We start from the raw sequence: 13,405 nt of genomic DNA on the forward strand, positions 1-13,405 counted from the left end.
TTCTGACTGGTACTGATGTAATTGAGCAACCGTGTAGGAATATTCATTTGAGTCAGAAAGTCAGCACAGAAGAATTGAGGTGAAACCACTCTGAAGAATAATTTTAATGCAAAACTAATCTGTTTTATAAAAAGCTTCCCAGGCCTTGCCATATGATGTGGAAGCATGTAAATTACAGGCATATTATCCCGATGCAGGGAAGAAATAATTGTCTTTCAAATTTCAGGTGGTGCTTTCATCACAAGCTAGTCTAGGCAATTGCTGGCCCGTAGTTTTTGTGTTAAGGGGTTTTTTTCAGGTATGTTCAGTTAATCTAAATAAAAATCTCTTGATATGTCTTCAGACTAAATCCCACTGAGAAATCCTAAAAGCTGAATTCAGCTGTGGCAGGGAGATGCACAAGAAGAGGCCCTACTTCATACAGGAGGAGCATTCTGTCGCTTACCAATATTCTACTTATGGCTGAAAAGAAAGATGCTTTTTCGTGATACTTAAAGTGAAGCCACTGCTATCTCTCAGATTCCCTGATTTTCTCCCACATTAGCAGCTTGACAACTGTCTTTTTGCCCTTCCTATGTGACAAAACTATTAAAAATCCTCTTGGGAGAAAGAGCAGAGCAGTTTTCTCAGCTTTTCCATGAATAGTGCTGGCTAAATATTGTCACCTCTTCACGTAACTGATGCATGAGGAACTACTTTTCTTCTTGCCTGTGTCTCCCCTCACAGAACGTGGATCCTGAACCACAGCACTTGTCTTTGACAGCACTGTTTGGAAAACAAGACAAGGCAGATGTCTCGGAACCACTTAATAAACAGCATCAAGAGAATCTCCCTGTTAGGCAGGGTGTGGTACGTTCCCTGTCCTATGAAGAAGCTGGCAGGCATTCGCCCTCTGCAGAGAAGCAGCTCTGCCCTGCCATTCAGAAGCTCATGGTGCGTGGGACAGATCTTCGTCCGCTTGCTGAGTTCCCCGAGAACCGACTCTGTGAAAATGGCAATATCCACCCCGTGGGTGAGACTTTCACAGGACTCTTCCAACCTGTGACTTCTCATGGCATTGCAACATCTCATGCAGTTCAGGATACTGCTGGCACTCAGAGCTTATTACAGAAATTACAGAGTCAGTCAGGGTCAGTGACTAAAATGGATCCCAGCACAACAGGATCTGCAAACTCCACGGCTTCTGTGTTCAGCAGGACTCCCACTGCTGTTGGAGCACCAGCAGCAACAGTAAATAATATGAGCCAGCCACCCTTGGTGTATTTTAATGGTTCCCTACCAAGCCAGACTTTAGAGTCACAGACACTTGGTAAAGAACAATCCAAACTTCCTAGGCAGCCTCTTTCCCTCTCTGGCAATCATGCAGCCAGTTCTGGGGTGATTTCACCTCAAGAGTTACTGAAAAAACTTCAGATTGTGCAACAAGAGCAGCAGTTGCATGTATCCAACAGACCAACTTTGGCAGCTAAGTTTCCTGTTGTTACTCAGAATACCAATACACTGAAACCACTGGATTCCTGGATAGAAAAGGCACCTGCTACAGAAAAACAGAGCGCACTCTTTCAGGTAAATGGGAAACTTCAACATTTAGTAGAAATAATTTCTTATTGTTTTTTAAATCTTATTGTTTTTTAAATCTAGCAGTCTTTTGAACTTGGTGTTCTATAAGGTTAGTCTTTATTTCATTTTGGCCACTATATTCTTGTTACTGTCTTACCACCTGTTGCATATAATTTGTTTTGCAGGTGGTAACAACATCAAGTAAGTTCTGATTTACCAAACCATGATATTGTAAATACTGAAGGCTTCATCTCTTGCACATCAGTAATGACCAAAAATACTTTAGTCTTAGGTTTTTCTAGAGTCACGTTGAAAAGTCACTTGGTTTCCAGTTGTGATACTTAAGTCTCAGGCTGTTGTGTGTAGTGGTTGGTTACTGAGTGCAATATTTAGGGTTTAAGAATTTTTCTTACAAAATTAGTCATAGCTTTCTCCATACAGATAGGCATTCCTTTCTATGTCAGTTGCTAAACGTGCTTAAAAGGTCACTTACTATTTTCTAACAGCAGTTTTTCAAAGGTTTTGTACATTGATGAATTAATTTCCTTGTACCATAACTGCTGCTTCCAGCTTTTCATTAGAAAGCTCTTTTTAATTTGATATGTATTATTTTGAAAAAAGTCCTTGTACCTGAATGCCTTCAAAAACATAAACCCCTTTATTCTGGTGATGGTGACCCTAAAATTCAGATTGGTGTCTTAAAAAATTCAGGACATGTCAAGAAACTGTCTCTTTCACGAATGTGTTTTTCCGTTTTTCAGAAAAACGTCATGTGCAATTGCAAAATGTCCCATCCTAGACAACTTGTCATTTTTAACAACTTCATTTTCTGTAGAAGCTTCTACACTTGAATAAATGTCCTCTTTGGGTATACATCTAAGCCTCTTTTAACTTAGAATCATAGAACGGTGGGGTTAGAAGGGACCTTTAGAGATAATCCAGTCCAACCCCCCTGTAGAAGCAGGTCCACGTAGATCAGGTCTCACAGGAACATGTCCAGGTGGATCTTGAAGATCTCTAAGGAAGGGAACTCCACACCCTCCCTGGGCAGCCTGTGCCACTGCTCCATCACCTGAACAGTAAAATAGTTTTTTCTTCTGTTTAAATGGAACTTTTTATGTTCCAGCTTCATCCCATTACCTCTTGTCCTGTTGCTAGCTACTATAGAAAAAAATAATGCCCCAACCTCCTGACACCCAACATTTAGGTATTTGTAAATATTAATGAGATCCCCCCTCAGTCTCCTCTTGTCTAGACTAAACAGCCCCAGTTCCTGCAGCCTTTCCTCATAAGGAAGATGTTCCAGTCCCCTGATCATCTTGATGGCCCTGCGCTGGGCTCTCTCCAGCACTTCCCTGTCCCTCTTGAGCTGAGGAGCCCAGAACTGGACACAGTACTCCAGATGAGGCCTCAGCAGGGCAGAGTAGAGTGGGGGAAGAACCTCCCTCGATCTGCTGGCCACACTCTTCTTGATGCATCCCAGGATGCCATTGGCCTTCTTGGCCACGAGGGCACATTGCTGGCTCATGTTCAGTTTATTATCAACCAGGAATCCCAGGTCCCTCTCTGCAGAGATTTTCTCCAGCAGATCAATCCCCATAAACTTCCTTTATTGTGGGCAGGCTGTCCACAAGACTTGTGTTGTACTGGAGTCTGACTTGTATTGGAGTCTAGAAGTTACTTACCCAAATGAAAAAGAATTTACCTTTTCAATGTAAAGTTCAAAAGCTGCTTTTCTATTGCAACTATTTAAAAACCTGAATGACAGACTGTGGAATACTTGATCATGCTCCAAGAATCCTCCTTATTCTCTACTTGTGAAGAGACTAAAACACTCATTTAACAATTAAGGATCATGTCTGTCACTAACACTGTATCAGTTCAAGATTTCTAATTCCATGAGAGAGAGGTCAGAGGAGGATGAATTTGATGTAGCAAATAGCCATCATAATTTTTATTCTTTTAATTAAAGCAGTATGACTTTGCATCCGTGTGAAAGAGTTTTAAGGGGATTAGTCATTGAAATTATTCAGGATCAGTTGCTTACAGATGGTAATCTGACTTTGCAATGGAGTGGCAATGCATAAAAAGAGGATCTAGAGTCACAAAAATTTACTTCTGGTTTCACTGGGAATGAAACATGCTGCTATAAATGAAAGAAATTGCCTGATTCACTCCTACATGTACTGATAGCATAGAGACATAAAACATTGCTACTTAGAAGGTAAAAGTGAAATGAGGCAAGTGCCAGGCTAAACATTATAAACCAGTATGCATTAAAAAAAAAAGGCAAATATACTGATGTATTTTCAAATGGTAAATCCATGTAACTGATTACATGGCTAATGACTTCATTTGTGCATGTTTGAATAAGAAAATGATGCCAGCATTAGTTACAATATGGAAAGGGAATTAATGAGGTCTAACATAATGCAATTTCAATAATTTTACTGCTTGAGTCAAACAGAACAATAGCTTGTGAGAAGAGAAAAATCTTCACTGGGAAGAAGTCTCATTCACTGTGGTTATTGCTGCAAGTTTGCCTTAAAAAAAAAAAGGCAACTAAGGAGACTCACTTTTAGTCTCATTTTGTATGGCTGTGAGCAGACTGAGTAGATGGAGGCTGCCCAGGAGTGGCTTCGTGAACTGACACAGCCACAGCTGCTATCAAAACAGTATTAGATGCAGTTTTTCCAACACATTTAGTGTTGCATATGAGATAATACATAGACTAAAAATGATAATGAAAGTATGACTAATTATTGTTTAGGACACCTAAAGCTCTGCAATCTGGGAGGAATGGCCTCTTTCTAATGCAGCAGATTGCCAAAAAAGACAAAGGGAGGAAGGCTAAAAATGAAGGAATGATTCCATATTCCTGTAGAATGCCATGAATTAGCTACATGAAATGTACCTGCTTTGGGATGAGGGGGAAAGAAAGATAAAAATTTGAGGCAACTTTTAGACCCAACGTTAATCTTTTTATACTGTCATCCTTGCTGTAGACCAGAGGCTTTAAGTGCTGCCATGTCTGCACGCAGACATTCGAGTGAAATTGAATTGGCACAAATATATCTGCACATGCTCATGCAAAATTGATCAAAGCAGACTCTGACAGCAAACGCAGAAAAAGGTTTGTTCTCTGTAATTATTTATCTTTTGGTATTGTCTCTTCTACTACCTTTCAGCATACAGAAAAATTCTAAAATGTCTGACAAGAATAGAGAGGTATCTGGACAGTGCCAGTTGTTGGAAAAATCGTATTAAAGGAACACCCTAAATCCATCAACAGCACTAAGAAAATGAAAGCAATAGTCTTTTCCACAACTGACACGTTACAAGTCCAAGTTTAAATTGGCTTCTGCTGCGTCTCCATATGGCATAAGAACTGTGATCTCCTACATGGAAGGGAAGAGACCAGTTACTGGGGAGAAAAAAAAAAAAAGCCAAAAAAAAAAACCCAAAAAAAGAAGAAAAAAGCAAAAGCTGAAGAATAAGACTCAGAAGCATTCGGTCAGGTCTGGTGCCAGCCCTGTTCTGTGAAGTATTCCTTTTGTGGACAGTGAGTAACATGTGCTTAAGATGCAATAAAAAAGCCTTAATCTGCAGTGGGCTTTTAAGCATATGCTTAGTGTTAGGCATGAGTTATCCTGCTTACAGATGCATGCACGCTTAAGTGTTTATGTTAATCAGAACTATGGTTTTACAAGTGCATACGGTAACCTTGACACAAATTTGTCTTCAGAAGGCCGTTTGTCTTGCAGATCATTTTTCTTGTTTCTTGAAACATTTTTACATCAACAGAGTGTTTTATACAGAGTGCTACTTCTTCTAAATATGTGCATAGCACCTGGTATCTCTGGTGTGAGCATCACACCGTTACATCTCAGTTGGCCTGGCTGCAGTTTCAGCATGAGATTGCAAACATGCACAGGAAGAACGCAAATAGGTACTTAAACTTGTTTTGAAAAGTAATTTTTAAGGTTCTATAGTTAAACATCAAGTTAAAAAATCTTCATTAAAATTCAAAGGCAAAGTAATGTTAGCACTGTAGAGAGCTTTATTTTAGTAGGAACTGTCTTTAAAGTTTCTGAACCAGTCTTAGGTTAAATGTTCTCAGTTAAGTAATGCCACTAAAAACAGAGGCCCACGGCACTCAACTAGTGCTGATGTTCCAGAGCAGCAGTTGATGCTCGTGGGATTCTGCATGTGTGGGAAGCAATGGAACATGCCAGTTTGCATTACAGGAGATCCAATGCATTCCTTAGTTCATGGTATTATGTGAATTTGTCAGCTATCATGTCATGTAGCTGCCAGCAGCCACACAGAATACCAAACAGATATCTTAGTGATCATCTGTGCTTCAGAGAAGGAATACTATATGCTACAACGATTATTTTGCACATTTTTTTTGTTGTTCTTACTTCATTGCTGCACAACTGATGGTAGACTCCTACTGTATTATTAGTGACTCAGAGATTTAAGTGTTGACCTGATAAAGCTGGAGATAATTCAGTAGAGGCTGGATGAGCAAGCAACTCAGGCTAGATTCTGTGGGAAAGAAATTGATCAACGGCATTTTGGAAGGGCTGTTAGGTCTTGTGAGAAGTTAGTAAATGCTAAAATATTGGCCCAAAATCTGTTAATGTCCCTACAGAGCATTTTCTGTGCTTTCAGACGAAGCCCGGTGCTGTAGGAATTGCACTAGTAATGCCTGATGAGCATCCCGTTTTCTGGTGGGCGTCAGTTATCCCAGTGACTGAGATGACCTGAACTAAATGTAAAGTGAAAATTTGCCTTTATGTTTTAAGAAAAACATGTTGTTTATGTAAAAGTTGGTTAAATGACAGAAGCTTTGAGAATGAACTGTTAGGGGGAAAAAAAAAACATTTTAATGTTTGCATACACAAACAAATGGTGGGCACGGAAGGAAAAAAGATACAGACCTCTTCTGTTCTTTTGATGCAAACATTTTACGTTTTGAAGTAACCCGTAGGTATTGGCTGTGTCACCAGTAGGTGGCAATATTGCTCATTCCGTACAGTTTCCATATGCTTGGCAGGTCCCTACCATAAAGCCGTTTCTATCCAGGGAAAACAAAAGATTTTTTATATGTCTTTTAAACCACAAGATGTATACATGTTTGGCAGTAGCAACTGTATATTGTTGAGAGCACCGTTTGTCTCAGGTTTTGTTTATTTGCCTTGGACTCCAGAGAGAAACGTCTTTTCATTTTGAAGGATGTGTCATCTAGGTCTGTGACACAGTCTGTCGTAGATTCAGCTGCATTAGAGGAACAGTTTATCTCCTCCAGCTGCTCACCACCATCCCTTTGCTGGAGTTTTCTGCCCTTGGAGAGCAGTTTGTGTATGCATTCTTTAAATTACATTAGGAAGAATCATCTGGCTTAAGCAACCCCTGCCAATTTTACTTGAGGTAAATTAAAGAGAAGTTACTTCAGTTGCATGGATAAACAGAGCAGAAGTATTGCAGTAAGTGTCTGGAGATAGTCATTCTTCCATGGGCAGGAGAACAGTCTTCTCACAGGGGAGCATCTGTGCATAGTCTGAAGGTCTCTCTCCACAGAGAGATGTCACTTTAGACTTAGATTGGTTATCTTCTGAAATGAACGTTGTTTTTCAAGCATGGGAGCACAAACATATGCACTACCTTACAGCTTGAAGCAAACCGGCAGTGAGTTAGGAATACCTTATCTTATATAGGAAAAAAGCTGCAGGTCAAGGGTTTCTTTGTTTATGTAGTGCTCTGTATTTGAGAAGTGCAAACAGTATTTACCTAAAAAGTGAACTGGGAGATTTTTTTGCGTTAGGTGCATATTGCATGCTTTCAAATATCCATGAGTCTTTCCTGACCCCTACTCTTTCTGCTTCCTTAATTTTTGTGTAAACCAGCATGAGATCTCAGTCCTCATCGTTCCTTTATATTTCTCTTTGTATTGAGGTCTAACTAACATTGTCCAGAAATGTCTTGGTCAAAACAATCATAACTCGGCGGAAGACAAGCTATGAAAATGTGAATGTTGTTTTGCATACCTAGGAGATTAACCTCAGTTTTATTTTCTTAATTTTAATTTTTCTTCAAAATTGAAATGTAGCCCTGGACACATTCAGTAGCCTTTTACCTTCATACAGGAGCAATAAATCATGCTCCAGCCCAAAAGAGAGGCGCTTTGATGAGCTTGATTCAATTCCTTTGTGTGGTCTGTTCTTTGAAAAAAAAACAGAACTTGAGCAGTGAGGAGATGGAGATTAGGATTAAGATTTGTTACTAGAATTACTTGGAGAGAGCTCTAATATCTACAAACTGACTGAATAAACTTTCAGTTATGTCGTGTGTTATATCTGATAGTGTTTGTTGGTCCTGCATGTTTTACAGCTCTGAGATGCATTGTGAAATTTAGAAATAAAGATTCTTTGAAACATACTTTTGTAGGTTGACATGGATATGATACTGGGGGAACTTGTAGGACTACAGCAGCAGCAACGTCAGGTTTTCCTTCTCTTTGAGGGCTTTTTTGATTTTTTTTTATCAACTGTGTGTTGTTTAGGAGTCAGTTCTGTTTCTCACAGTGCCACCAGCTCTTTATCTCTGTTTTCCGTCCCCTCTCCTTAAGTAAAATGAGAATTTTTTATGAATATATGTATGTATTCATCAAGTAATTTGAAAGTTAAAGAATACTTTCTAGTATTTTGTACAAAGATTAATCTTTAATAGTGATAGTTGCATGTAAATATACTCTCAAAGATTAAACAATTACTTACTGTCCCTATGTGGAAGGCTTTACATCTGCGTTCTTCAAGAGTGATTATATTTAATAGTAGTCTGATTCTGTGATAAGATGCTCTTGTCCTAAGATCATTTGTCTATCAGATAGACATAATCGCCCTTGAATCCATTGCTGCATTAAAAGGAAGACCTTTTAATCTGGAAGTATATCTTACAGATGATCCTGAGCTGGAGTTTCACATAACTGTATCCATCTCCAGCAGTCTCTACCTGTTGCCAACCAGTCTGCAGTTTTCATCATCTTTATTCCTATAGAATTAAGTAGATAGGTTTAATTGATGACTTCATTTTTCACATGGACAGGTAATCTCACCTCAAAGCATTCCTGCCACTGTGACTCCTACCTTGCTGATGTCCCCAATGGTGTTCACTCAGTCTGCACCTGCTCCACCGAAAGCAAATGAAAGTGGGAGGTTAGCAGCAGCAAATCAAGAACCTGCCACTAGCTCAGCTAGTCTTCTCCTGCCACTGCAAACCCCAGAGCCATCTATGGCCAACAGCAGCTCATTGACCAAGATGCAGCTGCAGGAAACACTTCTGCACCTGATCCAGGTAAAGCATCAAGAATTTTCCTCCTTGGCTGAAAAATCCGGGTTCCCATTTTGATGGAAGCACCCTCTCATCAGTTGCATCCATTTGACTAGAGCCTAAGTGGGTAATTCAAATATATTTTGGAAGTTGTGCTGCTTAACATTTAAACATAAGAAAAAACTATTTCACTATGAGGATGAGGGAGCCCTGGCACAGGTTGCCCAGGGAAGATGTGGAGTCTCCTTCCTTGGAGGTCTTCAAGACCCTCCCGGACACGTTCCTATGCCACCTGTTCTAAGTGAACCTGCTTCTGCAGGGGGGTTGGACTAGACTGTCTCTAAAGGTCTTTCCCAACCCCTACCATTCTATGATAACAGCTGCACGTTAACAGAGCACTGTGGCATGGACAGGGCATGTGGTAACCTCTGCTTGCACACCCCTGACTTAGGTGCATTTTGATTCATGCATCTGATACTGGGCTCAGGAAGGAGAATAAAGTTGACAGAAAAGAACAAAGATGACTGAAAGCTTTATAAGAATGGCCTCTGAGCCAGAGAAATATCTTACATTTTTAGCTAAGGATAAATAATGGGTGATTACCCTGTCTGCCAAGTATTTCAGAGATGCGTGTTAGCAGTAAAGAGGAATTCAGATGGGAAATTAAAATTGCAGGATGAGTGCGAACAACTTCAAAATACGGGTTAGATAACCTAAAAATATAGAAGTTCAGTTTATTCAATGTAATTCTGTAGCTCAAATGCTAACATACTTTTTACTGCAGTTTTTCAGGTCTAAATGTGACAGAGCATTGACAATATTATGTATGAGATGACTGTTTACTGCTCTGGGGTGATATGAGTGATTATGAATATGTTTTTCCTTGTGATGAATATCCAAAGAGTAGAAGTTGAAGGGAGGTTATGTAACTAAAGACATGGCTGCAAGGCACAGTGAACAGAGACGCAGGTTTAAGGGTCCAATTTGTAGGCCAAAGCTACGTCCCTGTATGGCCTTGGAATAAAAATAAAAGTCATTATTGGAAGGTTGAAGTTACCTAAAATGGGATTTCAGTTATAGACCCAGAAAGAAAATAGTATCTTACCAAATTAGAGGCTTTTCTTATTTTTCCCTGTATTTTTAGTTTGGGATTAAAAAGTTAAAAATATCACATTATCCTGTCTTTACATATTTTGGGTATCTGGATGGTGGCTAAACATGAAGTTAAAAAGGAAACTCATTAAAGAAATTCTGATTTTACCCTCTGAAGCTGTACTTGCAAAATGTATGTTTCCACCCTGCTGTTCTTGGTGGCAGCTGGAATTGACTGAGGTACACCTGGAACTTATTTACTGCAAATTTTTTACCTGTTATTTTCCATTGTATAAAACTGCAGTCTTGCGTGCTGCTGACTTTCCTCAAATAGTATCCTGGTTTTAATTATCCTCACATGTTTATGTGAGTTACTTAGGACATTCTTTCTTCGTGTGGGTTGACCCATGCTTGCAAAATGATCTTCAGAAGGAAAAAGTTAAAACAAGCATCAGAGCAAAACGAATGGCATCAGTTGGGAGCATTAAGTCTAAAAAAGCTAAACAAGATGCAAAGATTCATCCAGGTAGGATTTAAATGTAAGATCTAAACCCAAGGTGTTTCTCTGCTCCTTCAGAGATGTGGGTGGAGTTGTCACTGACCTAAAGCAGGAAACTACTTAAGGAAATCGCTTGGGTAAATGAGAGCAAAGAGAAGAAGTTAGAGGCTTGTATGATCACCACATAGAAAGAAGTAGTGGACTCAAATCCAGTGTGAGTTTGGAAAACCTGCTTTGTGTGTTCTCATCACTTCTTGCAGAGATGCAGTTGTATTTGCTGCAGTAAAGTTTATATTCATGTCCAGTCTTCAGTCCAAGGCTTGGAAATAATACATATTTTAGGTAAATAGCCTTCCTGCTGCTCACTTTTTAAAACAGAGTAAGCTTGGGAAGCATATGGTCCGTGCAATTACTCAAAACACCTATGATGCACCAACAATTCCTATTTTGTTTTTCAGAATGATGACAACTTCTTAAATATTATTTACGAAGCGTATCTCTTCAGCGTGAGAAAGGCGGCCATCAAAAAGTCCTTGTGAAAGATGGTTTGGAAATTCAGCTTCTATTGCTTCCTCAACTCCAGGGAAAAGGTTTCAGATCTTCCGAGGACGTTTACGTGTAAAGAGAGGGACGGTCTTCGGGATTTTGCAAACACATGGATTTTGCTTGTTGGCAGGTCCATACTGTGCTGAGAAAGAAGCCAGTGGGAAGGGATTGTGCCTTTAGGGAGGGGAGAGGCACCACGCTGAAGGCTTAATCACAGAATATCTGAAATTATTTTCCTTACATTTGTCCACACTTGGAATTGGTTTCCCTGCGCAAGGAGGGCTCGGTTCTCTGAATTCCGTTTCCTTTTTCGACATGCAGCGCGGTCATTCCTCGCCTAGGTGTGTGTCAGGGATTTTCTCCGAGACGCCCTATGTCGCTGTCCCGATGAACGTGGCGGTCCCTCACCACACGGTGGCAATGTGGGACTGTTTTTAGGAATGGGAAAATCCGGGTGAAGTCTTGGAAGGGAAAGTCATGGGAAGACTGATCGTCATACTTAGCTGTCTACAGAGCAGTTTAGATGAAAAGTCGGGACTTTCCCCCCCAAATTTTTGTAGAAAAATCTTTTTCTATTTTAAGAAGAATATTTTTAGCTGTAGAAATGGGACTCTGCAGGTGTTTTAAGTAATTGAGAGGGGGGAAGGGTTTGTTTGTGAATGTACCTGCTATCAGCAGGGCACTGAGGTGGCACTGGATTCATCTTTCTATTATTCCAGATCAAATCTGCGTTGTTATACACAATGTCCAGCTTTGTTAAGGGGAAGGCTACCTGGTGTAAAAGTCCTATTACATTTTTTTAGCGTGTTCCTGGACCACAGTGATTTCATTGATCATTTCTAAAGAAAATAAAATGGAGAATCTCTACTGTGTGCTGATTTAATTTCCTCATACTGTGCGTTATGTATTTAGGATTGTTGGGTCACTTGTATTTGTATGAATTCAAAATGTTTTTACACTTGGCAGAAAGATATAGGAGGTTTAAAATCCATTAGAATAAATGACTGAAATATATTTTTTTGGTATCTTTTTATTAGCATCTGCTGCTAAAGTGCAGGTTTACTACAGTTTAGCAACCTGACCTTGTTGGTTTTGTGGGCACAGACAACCCAATCTGTAATCCATAAATGAGTGTACATACTCTTTACCTAGGCATTGATGTAGGCACAACACAGTAGCCTCATCTGTGAAGACTCTTCGGTATAAATGAGGGTGTAGATTTCAACTAGCATAGTTGTAATCACAGAATCTCAAGGGCTGGAAGGAACCTCGAAAGATCATCTAGTTCAACCCCCCTGCTAGAGCAGGACCACCTAGAGTAGGTCACACATGAACTCGTCCAGGTGGGTTTTGAGTGATCCAAACGGTTGCCTCCACCCCCATACATCTGGCCTTTCTCTAATGTAAGAGTGTGATTTGGAGGCTCAAGGGGAGGAGGGATTTGCTGACATACCTTGGGAAGGGGTCTAAATCAATATTTTTAAAAGTCAAGAGCTACTTTCTTTTTATACATAAGTGAATAATCCCAAGAGACTTTTGCCTACAAAACTACCAGATTTTTCCTACACTAAGGAGCGCTTAGAGGGCAAGTTATATTCTAGTTCCATTTTTATCACTGAATTGCTTACAATTCTTGCAAATTCAGGGAAAAAAAACCCATGTTGAGCTGATACCAGGAAGGGCAGACTTTAAAGATGGTAAATCCCAATTCTCATCCTGTAGCCATAATAACTAAGTAGCCATTACAGTTGTGGGATTCCACTGAGTTAATTGGTATTCTTTCTGAATGAACCTGTGTGGAAGAAATTGAAATCTGCGCTAAAGAGTTTGTATGAAACCAAATACAGGCATAATTGGTGTCTGTGATGTTGAATTATCTGAGAGTGTGATGGAAAGATAATGGGGACACGTAGTTAAGACCTCATTTGACATGCAGAACTTCTGTAATTGGTGGGTAAAAATAATCCTTAAGCATCTCAAGCTGTGCTTGTGATAGATTTTCTAGTCGTGGGGGAAACATTTTTATTTACAAAAAAGACAGGTAGAAATGTTTGAAACATCCCTATTTGTTGCCTTTCAGAGTAACATATCATTTACAAAAATTAAAGGCCTATCTGGTACAACCTGTTAACTCTTGATGCTTACGACAGCAGTAGTATTGGCACTACACTTGACAAGTTGAGGCTTATCTTAAAGCAGTCAAGGATAGAACTAATTCAGGGTTTCTCCTCTCTACCCTCTCTTCTGGTTATATCTACATAAAGTAACACTGATGGATTTCTTTCACCGCATTATGCTATAAGGGGTTTCTGGGATTGTTCATGAGGCATAAACTTGCCTTTTTTGGAGGGAAAAAAAGATATCTAGTTGCTA

General features: G+C 39.7%; 1 protein-coding gene across 1 annotated transcript in view; it reads left to right on the plus strand.

Annotated features, from left to right (window-relative positions):
- The window catches only part of DCP1B (decapping mRNA 1B), a 50,149-nt gene extending 38,250 nt beyond the window's left edge, over positions 1–11,899 (plus strand). Inside the window, exons 7-9 of the mRNA XM_062009943.1 lie at positions 727–1,566; positions 8,671–8,919; positions 10,945–11,899. Of these exons, the coding sequence (XP_061865927.1) occupies positions 727–1,566; positions 8,671–8,919; positions 10,945–11,025 (1,170 nt within the window). The 3' untranslated portion in view covers positions 11,026–11,899. The remainder of the gene's footprint in view (positions 1–726; positions 1,567–8,670; positions 8,920–10,944) is intronic.
- The last annotated feature ends 1,506 nt before the right edge of the window (positions 11,900–13,405 follow it).

Source organism: Colius striatus, chromosome 1, assembly GCF_028858725.1.
Source record: "Colius striatus isolate bColStr4 chromosome 1, bColStr4.1.hap1, whole genome shotgun sequence".
NCBI classification, from domain to species: Eukaryota; Metazoa; Chordata; class Aves; order Coliiformes; family Coliidae; genus Colius; species Colius striatus.